Source organism: Artemia franciscana, chromosome 7 (assembly GCF_032884065.1).
Source record: "Artemia franciscana chromosome 7, ASM3288406v1, whole genome shotgun sequence".
NCBI classification, from domain to species: domain Eukaryota; kingdom Metazoa; phylum Arthropoda; class Branchiopoda; order Anostraca; family Artemiidae; genus Artemia; species Artemia franciscana.
The window spans coordinates 946,996-970,281 of record NC_088869.1 but is presented as its reverse complement, the minus strand read 5'-3'; the positions used below and the strand labels follow the sequence as shown (position 1 = coordinate 970,281).

Here is a 23,286-nt window from a genome sequence, read left to right as displayed (position 1 = left end):
AAAAGGCCAATTTACTGGGCTTTGTTCCTACCCGACTAATATTTTATACCCATGTCCTGGTTATTTTTATTCAATCGCAATTTATCTTTTAGATACATCACCTGAAGGACATGTTGTTAATAGGTGTTTAGTCTTATCTGGGGCTAATTTAGCTTTCCTACAGGGGGCCTATTTTTGGCCTTTTTTCTTATGTAAGTTCCCAAAAAGTAAACTTAACATTTTTTTTAAAGGAATTCATATTTTATAGAATTTAATCTTTGTCCACTGATACTCAACTATAGATTTTTGTTATTCAGGGTTGTTCTTATTATTTGGGGTCATTGTTGTTTTGTTATTTGGGTCTAATCTTTGTTCCCTCCTAAAAAATGCCATTCTCCTCTTATTTAAATAAAAGAAAAACCTAACAAACAGACGAAAAAAATACACAGAATAGTAATAACTAGCGTATAATAAATTAAAATACATTTCCAAAGAGTCACAAGATAACACGCATAGAAAAGAAACTCCCGGAAAAAGATAAAAGCAACCTAAATAAAATTCAAACTATAGAAACTATACAACTAAATAAAATACAACGAAAGAAATGTAATAAATGTAAGTAAAATGTTTGATTTAGAAGCCATTAAGACAATTAAAGACTTTAATAGGCTCTTAGCTTATAAGTAGATAATAGCCTATTACACAAGTTCTCATTTCAGTCAGCGATTTCAAGATGAAGGAACTGACCAAAGAAAAAAAAAAGAGACATTACTTTCCTAGTCTCGTGATAAAGAGCATGGTATAATTTCATAGGGCTACGTCAGTGACACGTTTTCATAAGCCAATAATATCATTCTTTAAGCTTAAGTTAAAAAGAGAATCCAAACAACCCCGCCCTTTAAGAACCTGATTGGTTGTTCTGGGAGAACTTTTGAGCCAGTAAAAACATGTATTAAAAAAAAATTAAAAACGTAATGTTCCTAAGTTAAGTAGGTTTTTAAGTTAAAGGGCTGAATCCCTTTTAATTAGTTCAAAATTTTAGGATTATTTGATAGATCTTAAGAGTTGACTAATCCCTAAACTGATAAGTTTTTTTTTGATTTAGCTAAGAAAAAGAAGATAAAGAACGCAATAAAGCAGACATAAGAAAAGCAATGACACTGAACGAAAGAGCAAAAAACTGATAAGCTCAACAGGAGGCATACGAGAGAGTTTCCCTGGCGAAGGGGAATGTTGAACGCTAACAAAGCGCTTTGTAAATTGACGCATCTTTGTTTTCTATGGAGAAGCAAGGCAATATAAAGAAACATAGCAAGATAAACTGGAAATCTAAGCTGTCAGTAAACGTCTTATTATTATAAAGCAGCAGAACGTCTCTAACGCCTAGCCAAGCACACGAGGTTATGTAACGGGTATATGTAAATGAAAAAGGGGGCATTATGAAACAAAGAGACGCATATTTAGTTTGTTAATTTTCATGGTTCGGTTCGCGTTTTAGGCAATCCATCCCCAAACCCCTCTAGTGGTCTCACATAGCCCTAGACTAAAAGAAGAAACTAAACGAAAAAATGATGGAATTTTACTTTATATATGCAGCAAGTACTAATGAATCATATTTCCTGTTTTTTTTTTTTCTTTTTTAGCTATTTGAAATTCGTTTTCATCAATTATTTTGTTACTTTTTCTACATAGCCTAGGGTCATGAGACCATTAGAGGGAGGATGGGGATCAACTATCAAAAACGGGAACCGAATAATGAAAAAAGCATAAAATTAGCAATCTAAAAAGGTGTCCCTTTCGGCCTAGCAGATCTCCTTCTAAAGAGTTGTAGACCTTAGCCCTTCTATTTTTGGATGAAGGGGGGACTTATCATTTTTAGTTGGGAGAAGTTGAGAAGAAGCAAATTACTGAACAGCATAATTGCGGTTTCAGGAAAAAATCTTTTTTGTCATTTTCTTTGTTTTGAAATCTTATTAGTTACTGAAGTATTGAATCATATTTAGTTTTAATTTAATTTAGACCTCAAATGGTGCTTGAGAATTTAGAGCCTAACACGACAGGGCTCAAAAATGAAAAACTCCCTTTCTATTAGATTAACTCTACTAGCTGAAAGAGTTTCAGCTCAAGGGAAAGAAACCATTGATAGTTACTCTTTTGAGTTCTCGTACTGGTGATTTTCAATATATTGTAATTCCTATATATAAACTTTTTATGGATAGAATTAGATCCTTTCAAGATTGGCTGATAAGACTGTTTTCAATGAATAAGGCTTAGCTGGGCTGAAGGCATCTGGGTCTTCTTTATGGTTCTTCCAGGCAAAGTCGCCCACACCTTTGACCTTTTCTGGAAGTTCATACCTTCATTGGTGTTTAAAATGCTCAATATACAATCATGTGCATTTGTTTTTTTTTAAGGAAAAGTCAAATCAGATGATGAAGGGGGGACTTATTATTTTTTGTTGGGAGAAGGAGGTAAACATTTTTCATTTTCTTCATAAAATAATATACAGCTCACTTTTTCATACCTATCACACAGGCTTTTCTGCTAGTTTAATTACATGTCAGTCTGTGAGTAATACGTATGCTGGGTCTGATTTTAAGTATTTACCTGTAATTCATAGAGTATATTATTGCATTATTAGTAATGTATTAGCCAATAATAATGTATTAGTAACTAACAATTAGTGTATTAGTAGAATCTTAGCAATCTTTTTTATTACTGGACGAAAACAACGTAATCCACTTTCTATTGTGGATAAATTCAATCTTTCTTCTGCGTGCTGTGCACCCCCCAGAATACTAAACAGGACCCTCGCCCTCTAAATAAGTGCTACGCAATTTAAGTTTTAATATTTATTAGCGGGAAATAGAAGTACTGTGTGTGACTGTTAGTGTCTAATCATGACTCTGATAATTACACTGTTTTATATATTATATAAAACATATATATATATATATATATATATATATATATATATATATATATATATATATATATATATATATATATATATATATATATATTATATTATATATTATATACAGAAACCTCCTTTAGAGTTTCAAGAAACTAGACTAATAAGGTCCAACGTTTAACCACAGGCTCTTTTGCAACGCCTAAATTGACATTTTATGGACAAATAACAAAATTAAATCAGCTAACGATAAAAGTTCATGAAAATTCATGAAAATCATGAAAAAATTAGGGAGGGGAGACTATATGTATTTATTTTAGAATTATGGGGGGTGGGAGCGATTCTGTTATTTTTGTCAATTCTTTCAATAAAAAACATTTTTCAATGGGAATACCAAACTAAACATTTTTAAAATCTAATGATGTCCCCCCCCCGTAAGGGGGGCGAAACATCTAGGGGCATATGCCCCTACCCCCTGGGCGGGGCCAATGGCACAGCAAAGCTGTCTACTCAAGAAATAATCACAAAATTTAATTTCCCATTGGATAATCTATTAGGCATTCGTCCACTAATAAAAACTGAAAATAGGAAAAAATAAAAATAAAAACACTAAATAAAAACTGGACTTAAGAAATTCTGAATGGAGATCATTATACCATCGGCAATAAGAATCTAAAAGGTTAATTTTAATTCACAATTCGGTTGTCTGGATCTCGTTTTCATTGATTATGAAATTAATCAATGATTAGAAATGATTATGTGACATGATTAGATTCTAATCTGGATTCTCGAATGAAATAACAGATAGATTTTCAAAATAAATATTAAATGAAAGAAAAATATTTAGTAACCGATAGTTTTCTGAAGGAATCAATACTAAGTCAATCAATCATTCGTGGGAAATCAAATTTAATTCCGAATACTTTGCCGAAATTTAATTGAATGCTGGATTTAAAACAGCATACTAAGTTGAAATAATTTTTGTTGTCACTCATGATCCCAAAGAGTATGGGTAACTTTTTTAAGAGTGGAAACTGGCACTCGTTTCAACAAAAAAGAGCCATCAAACGCCATCTAACGTTTGCCGACACTTGCCATATTAGAAATTTTGCAATTGTTTTTCTGCCAGGAACTTAGATTAGGCACTTATTACTGCTTTTAATTTGCCAATTGCATTAATTAAATTAATTATTCATATTATTACACTGAAATGCGAAATATCACCAAACACTAGATGATGTTGATATTTTTTTTGTGTCGACATTAGCACCAGTTTTCACTTTTATATGTTACCCATAATCTCCGGATGATCCGACAATCCAGTCCAAGAATCGAGATAGACAAGGAAAGCCCCCATAAATCCCAAAGAGTGCAGTTACCACTTATCCGGGTTGTCAACGTCAGTAAGCAGGTCTAAGCTTTCATCTAACCCATTTTATCCATCAAGGTACGCGTCTTCAAGATCTCCAATCTATTTTATTATGGGTCTATGGTGCAGTACTTTACATAGAAACACTAAGCGAAAGAGAAGTGAGAAAATGTCATAAAATGCCCTTCACAAAGCGTCTCACTAAAGCCTAAAGCTAGCATAACTACCCTTACCCCTTGCCTTAGCCTTAAGCGGGTAGTGTAAAACGTCCGAATATAGAAACGATATGCTAATTCATCCGTTTGAATATTCAGATGCACGTTTTTAAATAAAGTGTAAAACAACGACACTTGTGCTCGCTGGTCTTAGAAAAAGAAAAAAAGCAGAAAAGTACGCAGTTCTAGGTAAAGGGAGAGACAATAATAATAATAGAAAATTATAATAAGTGCTAAAAAAAATTCGGGAAAACATAAAAAGAAACAGAAGCACAAACGTACGCATTTCCGAATGAAGGAAGAGACAATAATAATAAAAAAAATTATAAGAAGTGTTGGAAAATTTAAAAAGGAATAGAAGCACAAAGGTACGCATTTTCGAATGAAGGAAGAGACAATATAATAAAAAAAAATTATAAGAAGTGCTGAAAAATTCAGGAAAATTTAAAAAGGAATAGAAGCACAAAGGTACGCATTTTTGAATGAAGGAAGAGACAATAATAATAATAGAAAAATATAAGAAGTGCTGAGAAATTCAGGAGAATTTGGGACTTGAGCGGAGGCGAGGTCCCATTCTGAGTACATCCCAGAATGTAAGGCACATAAGCTATTCTTCTGAACTTAATAAAATTTGTAATTTTAATTCTTCTCAATTTAACTAGACTTTAATACAAATAAGAAACTAAATTTTGAGCATTTTTTAATTAATTTTTTTTTATCTATCTTGAATTAATCAAACACATAAAAAAGATCACTTCCAACAAAGTAAAATTGCGTGGGTAAGCGGGAGAGGCCCCCCAAACAGGCACAAAAGCATCGTTTTTTATTAATTTGACAGGAGGGGGATTCTAAAAATATAAAATAGAAAGTTCAAATTAAATAAGAACTATTCTTCCAAACAGTAAAAATAGACCTATCATAGGACATTATGAAACGAATAGGAGAAAAACCTGAGATTTTTAGGCGGTCTCATGTCCACAGCCCCCCTTAGCACCCTCCTGCCCCCTGTGAACAACGTTTCGTTTTGAAATGATCAGTGAATACAAATTCCTGTTACAGCACCGTGTAAAGCCTTCCTGAGCCATATTGTTTGATAGTAAATTTCTCCAAAAAATAAAATTTCCTTACTTTTACATAATTAAAAAAAAACTAGTGTATAAGACAAACTTTTATATGCTTCTTTTGAAAATTGGTTAATATACAAATATTAATGATAAAACAGACTGAGTGTAAGCTTTAATCTATTAACGTCTTTAGCTAAAAGGCTATTTCAGAATTTTTGCTAAATAGCATTTTGACACTAGCCGGGTAAAATTTTTAGCGACACAAAACGACATAAATCGGCATTTTCCTGTGACACGATTTGAAACTGAGAGGTATTCACTATAGCCTTTCGATACTTCTGAACCTATTGGCTATCTAACAATTTTTGCTCGACATTTATCTTAGCCCTAATTGGGCCAAAATTGTAGGTCTGCAACACAAAATGGCAAAAATCAACACTTCTCTGCAGCACAATCTCTTGCGTTACTGAAAGGACTAGATCTTTAATTTTTATTTGAATGAGTCTCCCGATATACTATGATGAAGGGTTCGGTATGATTGTTCCTGGAGAAAAATAGACACGCATCCGTGACCAGCTTTGTAAAAAAAACACACAAATTTCGAGTTTTTAACATTGACTTAAAACCTGGAGTATAATGTTTTCGGATATATCGAATTTGGTGGTATAATTTTTGGGCGTGTATTCCCTACATTTCTAAAAGTATTCAAATGTTCTTCTGCTAACAAGTGTTTATAAGGGTACATAAACTTAAAAAATATTTTATATATTTGAAATCACCCAAAAAAGGCTCTTGATATGCATATTTTATATATTGGTGATGTACATATATTTTGTCTTTTGAGTTTGGGTTACTATCGACACGGATCGCTCTTTAATTTCAGTTCGTTAAAACAAACTCTTTGAGTAAATGAGGCATTTGACTTCAGAAACCATATAATACTTAAAAAAAAAACAAGAAAAATCAGCAATCGCTGGTTTTTATCCAGCCTTATAATTCTTGAAATATTACGGGGTAAAAAGTGCGGGAAAATTTTCGCAAACTTTTCCAGAGCGATTATTGACACAATTTCTCAGAAGTGATCAATGATGAAACACCCCCACTTCCCCTCAAATTTAAGCAAGTCTTTAGAATAGACATTAAAAAAGGAATATATTGATTTACAGAAAATGTGAAACTTCTTTCATTAGTTTTCCTGAACAGCTGATACTTTCGACCTAAGAAGCAGGCATCCAATTAACGCGATACAAAGATCAATTAACAGTTTCAGTAATCAAAATTGCTCAAACAATCAAACAGTTTCAGCAATTAAATTGCTAATTATTATTCAGGATAAAGAGGTAGCCTAAATCAATCTTAATATGCTCTGAGATAGTACCCAACTCAGACACAATGACAGGTCTTTTGCCCCTTCCCCATTCCCAGGAGAAGCAATTTTTTCGTATTGCCTTAAATATAGCCTGTCTCTACCCCCACTAGAAACATTACGAATATGACTAAGCGGAAAAATGTTGTAGTGAATGACGTAGAAACAAAGAACAACAAAATAGGTCCTATTTATCAAAAAAAAAAAAAAAAAAAGAAAAAAAAAAGGCTTGGCACATCATTACTTTTTTTAAGGCAATAGTATTTTTTACATCTTCCAGCACTAGAGAAAACATGATAAAGACCTAGCATAAAACTCCCGTTAAATAGGCTACACAATTTGCAAGGCACTAAGATACTTTTTATCCCTTCAAGAGAATTTGGTCCGCTACAATTCCACTCAACAATTTGATAGTGTCACTACTTCAAAATACTAAAGCGTGTTTAAAGAAATGTTGTAATAATGGAAGACCACAGTTCTTCATTTTAAGTAGGGGGTTGAAGGCCCAAGGCTGAAAAGAACTTTGTCCTCAAACTAGGCGGCGTGGCTTGACTCCGGTTAGACCAGGTCTAAAAAGCAATAAAAACCAAAATAAAATCTAAACAAAAATAATAATAAAAGAAGCAGAAATGCAAAGCAAAAGCAAGAAAACAGAAAGCATAGAAAAGAAAAGCGGTGGAATTCAAACAAACATATCAGTATACTAAATACATCCAAACCCAAATATTCAAATAATGAAAAGCATTGAAACGCACATACAAGAGTGCGGGTAACTTATAAGAATGGGAACTGGCAATATTTAAAAAAAAAAAAAAAAAAAAAAAAAAAAAAAAAAAAAAAAAAAAGACACCCGTCTAGATTTTGGCTACACTTAGCATATTTTCAAGCTCTGTAACCATTTTTCTGTCAGGAACGGAGATCAGCCACTTATTATTACCTTAATTTACTAATTAGAATAATGAAATTAATTATTCTCAGAATTACAGTGAAAAAATGCAAAGGAATTAAAATGGAAATGGAATTAAAATGAAATAGTTATGGTCATCAAATCATGGCTAATTGTAGAAAAAGCCAAGACAGATAGTCCAATTGAGTGAGACGTAAACCAGGAATTAATCCCCCCCCCCCAAACTAGGATTGTATAAAAATTATGTTAGTTCATTTAGTTCAAATGCTAGATGGCGTCAATGTTTTTTGTCAACACTAGCGCCAGTTCCCGCGCTTATAAGTTAAACACACTCTTTGACGCACATGTAATAGAGGCATATCCTGCTTAAGAGAATACAGTATCGGCATTAATTAAAACTATACATTAATACAATATACAATAAATATTATAGCAGCTTCAGTAAACAGTAAGAGTTTTCTCAAAAAACGAAGAAAAAAAGAGTATTCAGTTGAATATTAGCTTAGATTACATAAATTTATGACGACTTTATTAAAAAGATAATAAACTGACAACATTAGTGAGGGTCATCAACAGGATCTTTGATTCGGGGGACATAAAGCCACCTGAAGAGCTTGTTTAGCCATTAAATACCTTAGGGTAAAACAGGTAGATAAACTTATACGTTTCAGGGGTTTTAAACCTGACTCCTCTAAATATGGTCTTGCAAAGCCTACTCCAGTTGTCATGACTTCAGTAATAGTTTAAAACCCTCCTTCTGCTCCCCTCGTCACCTTTCACCACTTCGCCCTTGGGCACAGCTTTCGGTACCTCAATTAGAAGAGTGGTTATTGAACGGTCCGCGACCGCAAGTTTCCTCCAATGATATAATTTAAAAGTTCTTCGATGATTCGTTTCAAACAAGTTATATGCCTATCTTTCTACCAAAAAAGGTAACAGACAGAGGAAGCTGAGAGATGGCCCCACTTTGGTATTTCAATAAGATGTAAAATCCTTGCACGATTCAAATTTTAGTAAGGCGTGGTGTAGTGAAACCACCATTTGCGAAACATGTAATATGAAATATAAAAAGATTTATTGTATTGCTACTCTGAATTTTCAAATGTCTATTTGGAGATAAGTACATCTGGATACACACATATTTGCAACTTTTGGTGCAAAGGGAACTGAAATAAAATATATTTTTACAAGGGTGAATAAGAGAGAGGGTTTCAAACATCTATGTCCAATACAACAGCCCATTTTAACTCAATTTTAGCACCACAGAGTGGATCACCCTGTGGAGCACTCTGTGGAGTACCTTGCTCCATTTCATCGCAATCCAACCACAGATTATGGTTATGCTCTTAGGTATGTCAAGGTTAAACAAATACTTAAATAGTAGTTAAAGCCTGCTGATCATACTGGAAACGTCGTTCTTTGTTCAGCAGGTGTACACATTTTTGGTTAAAAAATTCAGACAATATTGCAATAAAAGGCGAAGATAGCCCCCTTTCCGCTGCAATAACAATAATCAAAGATGTCAACAACAACAACTAGCACAGACAGTAGTTTCTGATTGTTAAGTTAGTGTATTTCATCCCCCTTTGAATTTTGTGAAAGCTGCAACATTATTGCAACATGTTACATATTTGAAAGCTGCAACATATTACTGCAACAAATGTGAAAGCTGCAACATTATTACAACATATTACATATTAGAAAGCTGCAACATATTACTGCAACATATAGCTGCAACAAATGTGAAAGCTGGAACATTATTTGTTCCTTGGCTAACAATTTTTTTTACTGGAGAAGCAGAGCAGGACGTCTCCAACTTATAATGAAGGGGACGGGCCTACTAGTTCTACTAGTAACATTATTTTTTGTGCAATAAGCAATGGATACAATTGTTAGGTGTTTAACGGTAAAAGATTTACGTTCAATATTTGAACATGGTTTTTGATGAACAGAATTCAGTCATTTCCTGTTAATGACAGTACTGAAATAAAGAGATAAACTACTACTACTACTAATAACTCACCGCAGTACCAAGACACCCGAGGCCAACACAGCTACGCACGCTACTCCCTTAACCCAATCTATTCAAAGCCTCCCTCTTTACATTCTCCGAGGAAGTTCCTATTTCCTTTAAATCTTTATTTATGATATCCTCCCATCCCAGACGAGGACGACCCGCTTTCCGTTTAGCCCCAGATGGATGGCCAAAAAGGAAAATATTTGGCAATTTGTTAACCTTCACCCGCAGAACGTGGTCAATCCATCTCAACCTTTCTTTCATTATAGCCCTAGGAAGCGGGATTGAACCACATTTTTCGTACAACCTACTGTTTTAAATACGGCCAGTCAAAAAGCTAAAAGTGAAATATATATTGCTAACAACGCAAGAAAAATGTACAAGCTTATAATCTTTATGCCAGTGTAATTCCTCTGGAAAAAATAGAATCAATTTTCTCTATAATAGAGCTGTAAAGTTCTCGAATAACCAAACTTGAAAACATTTTGCATGCAGTTTAAAGCTTATCGTTTACGATAAAGGACTTCCTTGCCCAAAAATTGGTACAAAGGCTCGTCCAGATAAAACTTGAAAACTGTGGCCTATTGTAAATGACCTATGTGTGATCTATATATTTTGCCTATGGTGTATTCACAAATTTGCGAAAACACCTCCTTTACAATCTTCCTCCTTTCAAAAAACAGCATATACCTTGTCTAGTAACTTTAAATAGCTACTAATAATTAATTTTGGAGCGCCCCTCCCCCTTTCCCAAAAGATGAACCATTGGAGGGTTCACTATACAAGTGGAAAAAACTCCATATTATGAAATAGTTAAAATATTGTGCACTGACAAAGACATTACAGCAGCAACTGAAGAGCTATGAAAGCATTTATTTTTCCTTTTACAGCAAAGAAAACAAAATCTACCTTCTGTCCCAGTTTATCCCTCTTGATAGGCAAATGGCTTACAATGCCATCAATGTTAAATTCAATTCCAAGATGATTATTTTTACTAATTGAGATGATGTTGGGTAAAGAGGCGAGTTATCACGTGGATAGATTTACTTCCCCGGATAGTATTATCAATAAAGATGGCGTTTACAGTTTGAATGTTAAAAGCAGAATAGCTAAGACCCAAGGTGTTCTTTCAGAGTTGAAGAAGCTTTGGAAGAAGAAGAAGATAAGTCTGCAAACTCATATTAGAATATTGGAAGTTACAGTGATGACAGTTGTCAAAGATGGTTCTAAAATAAGGGCGCTTTAAATGGCGGAGGAGGATATGATAAATGTTATTCGGAGGAATTGTTTACAGATTCTTTTGGGTATCCGTCTGACTAACGGTATTTCAAACTCTAAGCTGTAGGAAAAATGTGTTTCTATGCCTCTTTCTAGGGCTATAATCAGAGAATGGTCAGGATGCCTAGGGCACGTTTTGCAGATGAGGGACAACCGATTGCCAAAGGTCGTTCTCTTAGGCCAACCATCTGGGTGAAATGAAAAGCAGGTTGTCCTCGAATAGGGTGGGGAGAGATTGTAAGAAATGATTTAAAGGAGATTGGAACGCCTTGGGAGAGGGTAAAGCGGAAAGCTTTGATTATATTGGGAAGGGGGAGGAGCGTGTGCAGCGGTATGGTCTTAGGTGCAGCAGTGAGTTTTTATTAGTAGAAGCATTAGTATTAAGCTGACCCCTAAGTTAAAAAAAAAAAAATTATTTTCGTAGTTACATACAAATTACAGAACAGCATAACTGCGTTTTCAGCAAAGAATCTTTTTTTTTGTCATTGGTTTTTATTTTGAAATCTTATTAGTTACTGAAGTATTGAATCAAATTTAGTTTTAATTTAATTTAGACCTCAAATGGTGCTTGAGAATTTAGTGCCTTACACCACAGGGTTCAAAAATGAAAAATTCCCTTTCTATTAGATTAACTCTACCCAAAGAGTTTCAGCTCAAGGTAAAAGAAACCATTGATAGTTACTCTTTTGAGTTCTCGTACGGGTGATTTTCAATAGATTGTAATTCCTATATATAAACTTTTTATGGATAGAATTAGACCCTTTCAAGATTGGTTGATAAGACTGTTTTCAATGAATAAGGCTTAACTGGGCTGAAGGCATCTGGGTCTTCTTTATGGCTTTTCCAGGCAAAGTCGCCCACACCTTTGACCTTTTCTGGAAGTGTATACCTGCATTGGTGATTTAAAAATGCTCAAAATACAATCATGTGCATTTATTTTTTTTAAGGAAAAGTCAAACCCAGTGTTAAAAATCTACTTATTTTGGCTGATTTCTCCTGAAAAAGCTATAGTGAAGAGGAGGCTGATTAAAACTCTAATCGAGAAAACTTAAACCGAAAATTGTACTTAATTATTTTCAATTTTAGTCCGGCTAGGGATTTCGTTTGAGCAGTTTAGCTTCGAGATCCAATGTGAGGCAAAACCCACAAGGTCAAATAAAATTGATTTTTCGTCGCACATCAAGAAGAAGTAGCAGTAAACCAAATCCACCTTGCTGTGTTTTTATCGTTCTTTAATTCTACTGGAAAGTTATCTAAAATATCCCTAGAAAATATTTACTTGTTTTTTACAATTAAAATCGGAAGAGATAGCTTAAGTTCTTGTCCCTTAGAGACTTTGTCAATTAGTATTTCCGATTGAATCATTTAGCTTCGAGACTTTAGACGTTCATATTTGCTTCTTTTTTTTCATTAGCTACGCCCATTTGACAACCAATCCCCCATCCCCAATTGCTTTATTGAAAAAAATTATCTGCATATAGGCTTCAGTAGAAAAAAAAACAGGATAAAACAGAAAAAAAGAAAATGGATTAAAATCTAGCCTATGCAAACAATCAAAATCACAAGGCTTTAATAAGATTATTTTTGGGATAGCCATTAAGTAGAAGAAGAAGAAACAACAGTAAACCAAATCCGCCTGGCATTGTTCTTATCGTTCTCAAATTCTACTGGAAAGTTATCTAAAAGATCTTAGAAAGTTCCTCTCGAAAATATAGTGTAAATATATAAATATACTGTCCGGTACTATTAAAAGTAGACGTGGTAGCTTATCAGAACTGCAGTTAAGCCATTTAGCTTCGAGACTCTATACGTACATATTTGCATTTTTTCCCCTTAGCTCTATCCACTTGACTATTGAGCCCCCCCCCCCGGGTCATTTGCAGTAGAATTTAAACTAAAAACAACAAAAAAACACTGGAAAACTAAGAAAAAGAGTGGATTAAAATCAAACATGCTCTTAGTATGCGCGTAAGGGTTAATTTAAGTCTGCTTGGATTAGTAATGACCATCATTAACAGAAAATAAAATTGGCACAAAATATACAATACTAAAATCTTATAAACACTAAGCGAAAAGACGCTCCATGAATAAATTGTCACATAATTACATAAACAAACCTAAGTAAAAGGAAATAAGATTGAAGTGAAAGTTTAACTTGTTAATAAAAATTACTGAACACCTACATAAATGAATAAGATGCATAGAATGCCATCTATATTTTGAATCATTAAGATGGCAATCTATATGTATTACATAATAGTCCTACATTTCACGGAGGGTTTGTTGGTTGACAAGACAAAGGAGGCAGTTAGAGCCCCTATTCAAAGCTATAACATACATGAAATGAAATTTAATTGTTTATTTATTTATTTTTAGAAGCTATTTCAAAAGTCATCTATTTAATTATTTTTTTGAATAAATCACGACATTTTATGAGCACATAAAGAATTAACATTTCGTTTTTTTAAAACACTTACATAATTAAAAACAACACATTAAAATGTATATCAGCATATTTCAAGGCAAAAAATCGATGTAGGGGTTTGAATCACTCCAACATTTCTCCTAGCTATTTCCTTATTTTTAAATGTGTATGGCGCTTATTATATCTATGGTTGGTAATTATAAATCAGTCAAGTCCTTTGGCGGTGAAATCGAAACAAACGATTGGTATTAGATAACGGGTTAACGTTCAAGAAAATAAAGAAAAACCTTTGAGCGGAAACGACTAGAATATACCATCAGCCTTATTCCTAATTACCTAAGCATTCCTAAAAGTAGACCAGAAAAATTGTATATTTTCTAAAGTGGCAATTGTAAAAAACTTTCTTTTTTTTGTACCATTTAAAACACCGTAAAAACAATAAACAATAACTACCATTGGTTTGTTATTATTTGGGACTCTAAGTTAATCTTTAGTGGTCTTTTTCGGTTACTTTTTACAACGGTCTCTCTTTACTTACAGTTTTTTGGCTATGTGTTTGATCAAAAGCTTTCTTAAATTTTAAGAAAGGTTATTACTCCTTCCTTCAGCCCCCGTCTTTTACACTCTAGTTTAATGTTCGAAAAATGATGTTTCGAGTACCTGTTACTTAAATTGTTACTTAACTTATTTACTTAATCAATTAAGTAAATAACTTATTTATTAGTTACTTAACTTAAATTAACATAATATTTGTTACTTAATGTTTGTAACCTAAGCCTAAAAGATCAAAAATTAATTATAGGTATACCATTTCCAGTTTCCAAGCCGAATTCTTTAGACAAATCCTTTTTTTTTACAGGGATGTTCTCATGAACGCCAGTAGGACACCATCCTACAGCTTCATGGCCTCAAGTGAAACTGTAGATTTATTCTTTATTAGTTTATTCACCAAACAAAATATGTTTCGAATTAGCTAACATTCACAAGATATAATTCATCAACATTAAAAAACACTCATTGATCGTGACAATATCCACTTTAATTGATAGGAACTTGCTCAGACATAGGTCCTCCAACGCCTCGTGGCGTATAGGGCAGCAATGGTGCATCTCCACGTCAGACTATCCTGAGCCAGAGACCACAGCTCACTGAGGGATGATCGTATTATTCTTGTTTCAACTTCAAGAGAACGAGCAATGGCGCATGGTTGTCTAACACTCTTCCAGAGGAGTTCAGCACCAAATCGCAAGTATTCTTCGCAACCAATTATTTTCAAATCCAAGTAAGCTTTTCTCTACATCCCTAAATGGGCTACGAGATGTGCATCCATAGGTGAATATGGAGATTACGTTTCTATTGAACAGATGGAGTTTCAGGTACTATTTATCTGATTGAATGCTGCACCCGCATGTGCAATTCAAAGGTTGATCTCTCTTTTGCACCTGTTGTTTTGAATTAGTGTATTCCCAAGATATATGAACTCGCTGGTTCTGTGATTTCCGCTTCTCCAAGCTCAAGAACTCCAACTAGCAAAGTGATAAAACCTTTTAAAATTGCCCTGGTCTTCCTCACATTAATCTGCAGGCCTGTTAGGGAGGCTTTAGAAGCTAGCTCCCTAATGTTCCTTTGCCTATCTTCTGTGGAATGAGTAACAAAAACTTTGTCGTCGGCAAAGTTGCAATGATAGTAACTTGAGCCTAGTATATGACAATATTTCTTTTCTTGACATACATTGGAGAAGCCTGAACTTATCAGTGGTAATGACAATAACAGAATAATGATGAGAATAATAAATTGTTAGTTCTATTAACAATATATCCAAATAACACAAATTTTTTAGATTACACGTTTATCAAAATGTTTTTTGCCTATTTTACTATAAAACTCCCCCCCCCCCCAACATACCCCCTTTTACTATCATTGCGTTCTTTTATCTTGAATATTACTTTCTAATATGCCAAAATATGTATCACATAAACCGATCTTACTATTTACTCACCAGAACACATGCACTAAGGTACATAGGACCAAAAGATATACTCTCCTCCTCTACATGCCCCCCCCCCATTGCGCAACTCCATCCGAAACTTCTGATTTTTTCAGCCTTCAAGATTCTTCAATCTATCGAAAAAAAACAAACAACGTCACATTCTTGAATTCAGGTGATTTATCTCATTGAAAGGAACATTCCCTATGATATTCTTACAAAGATTCTTGAAAAAAAGGGACTCTTATGAATGTCTATGGAAAATTGAATACCAACAATATATATAGCGTACTACTAACAACACATATATGAGTATACATCAAGAATTCTATAAATATAACTTATAAATACAAAAAAATTACATTAGATTTGCTGTTATTCAAGCCCCATCCAAATTCTACATGGATCCAGGTTACTGAACTGTTACGTCAAGCTTTCTGTTACAGGTTAACTTGAAACTGAGTATAAAGCCTTACCTCATCGGGGTCTTGACCAGAAGAATCTAAAGACTCTTGTGACCCCCTTCGAGCGTCCCTGCTTACGCGACGACGTCTATCAGCAGCTTCAAGAATTCCAGCCGCTTTGGCTTGCTTGACGGCATCAAGTCCCTATAAAGCAAAAAATGTCATTCAGATTTGCGTTAAGCCCACTATGTTATTCAAAAGCCTAAAATTGGAAGATGGTGCTAATTTATTTATCTTGTTGTCTAGGCCTAAATCCTAGGGCAAATAATATACATGACAATAAACTAATATTATAATAGCGATTAAATTAAAATATCTAGTCATAACAATACTGTATACAAGCAAGATACATACAGCAAAGAATAAACATATAGCAGTGCACCAACAATATGTAACATAATACAAAAAGAATATGCAAAATAACATACCCAGGTCCTAAGTCCTCCCCACATAGAGATCCCCCCCCGCGATCCAAGTTAAGCGGTTATTATTACTAATTTAGTTATCACAATTTTAACTGTTAGACCTACCCTGAAACATGCCGGAGAGGCATAAAGGTAAGTGATTATTATAGTATTTAAAAATAAGAATTTGGGGATAAAATTCCGTAAGCCAGCAGTCAGTGAAAATGAAACCAAGAAGGGTTTAACGTTCAGCATAATTCAATCAGTATATTTCACATGTCTGAGAACCCCATATTTGATTTTTCAACGTCCTTGCTTAAAGAGAAAAAAGAAAAATGTCATGGGACGTGAATACAAAATTCATTGCAAATTCTCCAACTTTCTATTATAAGATATGTTTCAAAATTTGGGTAAACAGTTCCTGTATTTTTGGTATATTATTCATTTTCTTTCTTTCTATATCTATTTTTTTCTTTCTATTTCGTAAACGTTGAATTTTTTTCGACACTTGAGGTATGTACAAAACCACTATCTGACGTCCATTTGTTTCTATTTCTGCTGAATTAATTGGAATTATTTTCCAAAAATAGGCGTTGGTGTAAAGCGTGGGTCTACAGTACCAGAAGCACTGTAGACTTTTTCGCTTCTACTTTACAAAGGAGCCGGGTAGAAACAGTAAAACAAAACATAAAAAATAGACCTCTAACTAAGAAAATATTCAACTTAAATTTTTAACAGCAACGAAAAAAAAAAAACAGAATAATTCGGAAAGGGCATACATTTAAAAAGGATGATAAATAGGAGAGAGGCAACGAAAATCTAAAAAAAAAAGTTCACTTGTTTAGTATGCCGTTAACAAAGACGATAAAGCCTATGCGTAGACAAGGGCAATGGAGCAAGTAAATACATTGGTAGAAATTATGCAGTCGGGGTTTCTCTGGATTATTGACACAGAGAATATTTTTTAACTCTGAAAGAGGCATACCCAGGTTTTCACAGGGTTTTTTAAACCTGGGTATTCGCTTATTTGTAGGAACTTCCCTTAATAAAAATTCAACCGCCTAATAGCGTAAAGTGAATTTAATCTTTTTCTTCACACTAAAAATGTTTCTGCAATAATAGGGAGGCAGACGTCCACACATAAGCGAAAGACCATGTAGTTTTTACCCCTAAATTATGTCCAATAATACAGCATTTGAAAGAGTCTTCAATAGTTCAGTCAATGTTTTTAGTATTAAGCAAGAATATTGTTTTAGCTAATTGTAGATACTGATGAGTGGCTGGTTTTCAAATTAGGTTTTATGGCTTTTAAAATTCTTAACTCTCGTAATTTTGATTTTATCTGTTGTTGGTTTCCCCGTGCTGTTTAGTTTTTAGGTTTGTTTTGCTTATCCTAATTTTAATTTTTATTTCTTTATTTTTTTTCTGTTTTGCTTTCCATGTTGTTTAAAATTTTTTTCTTCCTTATCCGGTTCGTTTCGTCTATATTTTCATACAGAAATATGACCGTGTTTCCTTGTAACTTGCTCTTATAGCGCAGAAGAAGTGAAACAGTTGCCCCCCCCCCCCCAAAAAAAAAATTGTTTGGTTTCGTCCAGTATTTTCGTGGGACTAAAAAAAAGAACTTCGATCTTCATTTCTTCAATTTAGTTTTCCTTTTATCAGAAAAATAAATGAAACTCTGAAGAGCCAAACAAAAAAAGTCTTTACTATGCTTGATTTACACAATCTATCACATAAATTTAATATATGGAATGCTTCGAGTGGGGTTTCCCAAGGTCAGGTCATTGGTTCAAAGTTTTTATTTACATCAATGGCTTGGCTCTTATGACTAACAGTACCAATAAAATGAGTAAATGCTCATTATTTAGCATAATTACTCCTTTCTGAGACCTCATCGTGCAATCTTCCGTGTCCCAAAAGTTTGAATGAGCATGAAAGAAGTTTATTAGAGAGATAGATGACTTTCTGAAGAGGAAAACAGACTAAGTCTTTACTATGTTTGATTCATAAATCCTCTCAGATGAATTTAAAGTTTTTACTGGGGTTCCTCTCGGTATTATCAATTGTCCAATGCTTTTCATTTACTGGGGTGGATCTTAATAATAATAATAGAATAACTACATGTTCATTATTTAGTGTAACTATCTCTTTCCGAGACCTCATCACGCAATTTCCCAATGTTGCATCAGTTTGAATGAGCTTGAAAAAAGTCTATTAGAAAGATTGATGACTTTCGAATGGCCAAGCAGAATCAATCTTTACTATGCTAATTCATACATTCTCTTAGATGAATTTAAAGTTTTGACTGGGGTTCCTCAAAGTAGTCTCATTTGTCATTTATATTACTTATATACTTTTCATATATATCACTGGGCAGAGTTCCATGATTGCGAATAAATAACAATGTGCTGATTAATTGTCATAATTACCTCTTTCCGAGACCTCATTGCGCAATCTTCTAAAGTTTCAGCAGCCTCGTATTTGCCTTGACGTCTATAAAGAGCACCTAGATTTTTTAGAGTGGTTGTCACAGTCGGTGAGTCAACCTTGGCTGCTTTATGCCAGCCACCATATTCTGCGTACGGCGCAGGAGCTCCATTGGTACGCTTCATTTCTTCTCGTTCTTCAGCCACTTGCCAGATAGGCTTGTTGTTACCTAAAAAACAGCAAATGGTAAACAATCTAATTTCTTTCTTTAATATTCAATCTAATTTTATCATTTTTTTGTTTATATTTATTTGTTTTAGTTTATTATACTTCTTATTCGTTGTTGATTTTAAAGGGTTTTTTCTTTAACTTGGACATTTTTTATTTACAGATAGTTGGATGTTTTGATGTCTTAGGCATTAGTTTGACTCTATTTGTGATATTTCGAGTAAGCATGTAAATTTGTATGACGATGGCTATTACTGTGATTTTTATATGTTTAGTACCTTGTTTTTTTTATCAAACAGTTCGTGGTAACGAACTGTAGTAAGGAGCGACCCGGCTCAATAGTAAACGAAACTCTAAAAAACGGAATTTCGATGCTAAAAGATATATCAAAAGAATCGGATTTTTATGCTGATTTCAAATATATAAGTTTCATCAAATTTAGTCTTTGTCATCAAAAGTTACGAGCCTGAGAAAATTTGCCTTATTTTGGAAAATAGGGGGTAACACCCCCTAAAAGTCATAGGATCTTAACGAAAATTACACCATCGCATTCAGCGTATCAGAGAACCCTATAGCAAAAATTTCAAGGTCCAATCTACAAAAATGTGGAATTTCGTATTTTTTGCCAGAAGACAAATCACGGGTGCGTGTTTATTTGTTTTTTTTTGTTTTTTTTTTCCCAGGGGTCATCGTATCGACCAAGTGGTCCTATAGTGTTGCAAGAGGGCTCATTCTAACGGAAATGAAAAGTTCTAGTGCCCTTTTTAAGTGACCAAAGAAATCGGATGGCACCTAGGCCCCCTCCCACGCTCATTTTTTTCCCAAAGTCAACGGATCAAAATTTTGAGATAGCCATTTTGTTCCGCATAGTCGAAAACCATAATAACTATGTCTTTGGGGATGACTTACCCCCACAGTCCCTGGGGGAGGGGCTGCAAGTTACAAACTTTGACCAATGTTTACATACAGTAATGGTTACTGGGAAGTGTACCGACGTTATCAGGGGGATTTTTTTGGTTTGGGTGTGGGGTTCAGGGGAGGGGGGTATATGGGAGGATCTTTCCTTGGAGGAATATTTCATGGGGGAAGAGAAATTCAATGAAAAGGGCGCAGGACTTTCTAGCATTACTATAAAAAAAACAATGAAAATATAAACATGAAAAAGTTTTTTCAATTGAAAGTAAGGAGAAGCATTAAAACTTAAAAAGGAACAGAGATTATTACGCATATGAGGGGTTCTAAAAATACTTTAGCATAAAGAGCAAGGTATTTAGGAGGAGATAAACACTTCACTCTTTATGCTAAAATTTTTTTTTAATAATTTCAACTATTTATTCTACGTCTTTCTGATTCAGGGGTCATTCTTAAAGAATTGGGATAAAACAAGATTTAGTGTGAAGAGCGAGGTATTAACGAGGGGACCAACCCCCTCATATATATAATCAAAATATAAGAATATAAAAGTTTGTTACGTAAGTTAATTTTTGAGTTACGTATTTTTTTTTACTAATAAAAACGTTCGTTAAAAATAAAAGATCTAGTTGCCTTTTTAAGTAACCGAAAAATTGGAGGGCAACTAACACCTTCTTCCCCACCCCTTATTTCTCAAAATCGTCTGATCAAAACTAAGAGAAAGCCATTTAGCCAAAAAAATAATTAATATGCAAATTTCATTTTAATAATTTATGTACGGAGAGCCAAAATCAGACATGTATTAATTCAAAAACTTTCAGAAATTAAATAAAAAAAACAAGTTTTTTTAAATGAAAATAAGGAGCGACATTAAAACTTAAAACGAACAGAAATTACTCCGTATATGAAAGGGGCTTTTCCTCCTCGACACCCCGCTCCTTGCGCTAAAGTTTGATTCTTTCTCGTAACTCTACTTTTTAAAACAATAAAACACTTTAGCGTAAGGAGCGGGGTGTCGAGGAGGAAAAGCCCCTTTCATATACGGAGTAATTTCTGTTCGTTTTAAGTTTTAATGTCGCTCCTTACTTTCATTTAAAAAAACTTGTTTTTTTTATTTAATTATGACAAGAACTGCCACTGATCGGCATGACCGTGTAAGGCGTTTGACGTTAAATTCATTTGAGTTTGAGTAATTTAGATGAATTTGATGATAATTCAATATAAAATATTCAAATTTAATTAAATCAAATTATTAATGTCCAACGAAGTTCACAGAGAGGAATAAACTTCATGATTACTAAAATTAAATGATAAAAATTTATTACAACCATATTAAATTTAATCTAAATAAACGTAAGTTTAAGTCTAAATTGTTGAATTAAGTGTGCAATTAAATCTAAATTAATATTAAATTAAAGAAAATTTATTTTAAATAAATTGAATTTAACTAAGATGATTTTAATTAAAATAGAATTAAATTTAAAGAATCTAACTTAACATATAGTCAAATTCACAGTAATGCATTAATGCAAGCCAAACAACTGAACAAGAAAAGAATTATATATCCCTGAGTTTTAAGTTCCTTGCTATTCGCTACAATCTTCACCACCAGCACATTAGTCAGGTTAAACCTACTAAAATTTGATAGCACCTGACAGATAAATTAGCGATTACTCTGTACTACATATATCATTTTCCGATGCTGGATATGGCATCATAGCTCACTCGGTTCGACATAATAATCAAGAGTGTCACATAAACAAATTGATATGCCTCAAAGTTAGCCTAAAATTCTGAATAACTAATTCAATAGTTTTTTTAAATTGTTTTATGGTAGATCGAATTGAAGTTGTGTAAATACTTAAAGGCTATTTTTATCTATGCAAACACAACTGAATGGACAGTCCCTCCTCCTATACAGAAAAATTTCTGCTCATTTTGGGGTTTAATGTAATTCTAAACTTTCGTAATAATAGCGTAGACTAGAAATATTCCCGGAAATCAAGAGCAATTAAATATCAATTTCACATTTTTGATACGTCTTTTTAATTAACCCCCCCCCACACACACACACACACACAAAAGAAATTCCCAGTTATGGCCCTGGGGATTATATATCAATTTTTATCTCCACCCTCCCCTCGGATTTCCCTTATTTTTTTTATCTGAATACTCAATGAGAGTTGGCATGTTTTGGCATTAAAATACACCCTCTGATGTATCTGTCTCTCTCCCTAACAGGCGAAATATTTTTGAGGTATAAACAGTTTTCAGTGTCTTTGGTAAATTCCCTGTTGTTGTGCAACTTTAACATTTTATATAAGGGCTTTGAACCTCTACAGCGGAGTTTTCTGGATTAGCGATTACTCTGTACTACATATATCATTTTTGGATGCTCAATATGATATCATAACTCACACAGTTCAACACAATAATCAATAGTGTCACATCGACAAATTGATATTCCTCAAAGTTAGCCTAAAATTCTGAATGACACTCAACGGTGTCGCAGTGGCTGATTGATACTCCTTAAAATAGTCTAAAACTGCAGTTATTACACGATGTCTAAAACTCATTTTTTATCCAAAACACAGTCGCAGCAATTACCAATGCTAGAAAAGCAATTTTAGCCTACATCAAAATAGCTGCATTCATGTTTGGGATGCAATCTTGTCCAAGATCTGATAATTAAACATGTAAATTCTCCTGCCCGAAGTGGTACCAACCCTCGAGATTTAAAAACGCTCACTTTAACAGTTTTCAACAATCCTCACCAGCTTTTAGTCAGTCAAACCACTTTTTAATTTAACAATATTTGACGAATAATTTAGCGACTACTCTGTACTATATATAATATTTATCCATACTCGACATGGCACGACAAATCAATGCTTAACAGTATTGTATCAGTGGACTGACACTCCACAAAAGCATAAAAAATTTCGACACGTAAATATAACACTTTGTCTGAAACTCGTTGTTTCGGTCCAAAATACAATTTTGTACAAATACAATGCCACAGTAAAACTAATTTTAGCCATACAAAAGGAATGGCTACCAAGGTCTACCTGGGGGGGGGGGGGTAAGGGGTTTGAGCCCCCCTCCCACTAAAATGTTTGTCCGACTCGTAAAAGTAACAGAAATTAATATAAATTTTTCTATGCGTCTCTTTGTACCCCCCCCCCTAAAAAAAAATTCTTTGGTAACCCCCCACCCCCAAAAAAATCCTTTTGTATCCCCCTCCCACCTGAAAAAAAAATCCTGGGTAATACCCTGATGGCTACATTTGTGTTTGTAATGCGATCTGGTCGAAGATCAGGCAGCAGT

General features: G+C 33.8%; 1 protein-coding gene across 18 annotated transcripts in view; it reads right to left on the bottom strand.

Annotated features, from left to right (window-relative positions):
- The window catches only part of LOC136028702 (kinesin light chain-like), a 96,878-nt gene that overhangs the window by 16,676 nt on the left and 56,916 nt on the right, over positions 1–23,286 (bottom strand). For 14 of the 18 annotated variants that reach the window (XM_065706540.1, XM_065706551.1, XM_065706553.1 and 11 more), the window contains exons 8-9: positions 18,822–19,048; positions 15,998–16,129 (exon numbers count right to left, since the gene is read on the bottom strand). In XM_065706540.1, coding sequence (XP_065562612.1) covers positions 15,998–16,129; positions 18,822–19,048 — 359 coding nt within the window. Of the gene's footprint in view, positions 1–1,636; positions 7,477–15,997; positions 16,130–18,821; positions 19,049–23,286 lie in introns of those variants that run through there. The other 4 variants (XM_065706549.1, XM_065706545.1, XM_065706550.1 and 1 more) reach the window with 2 other exon arrangements.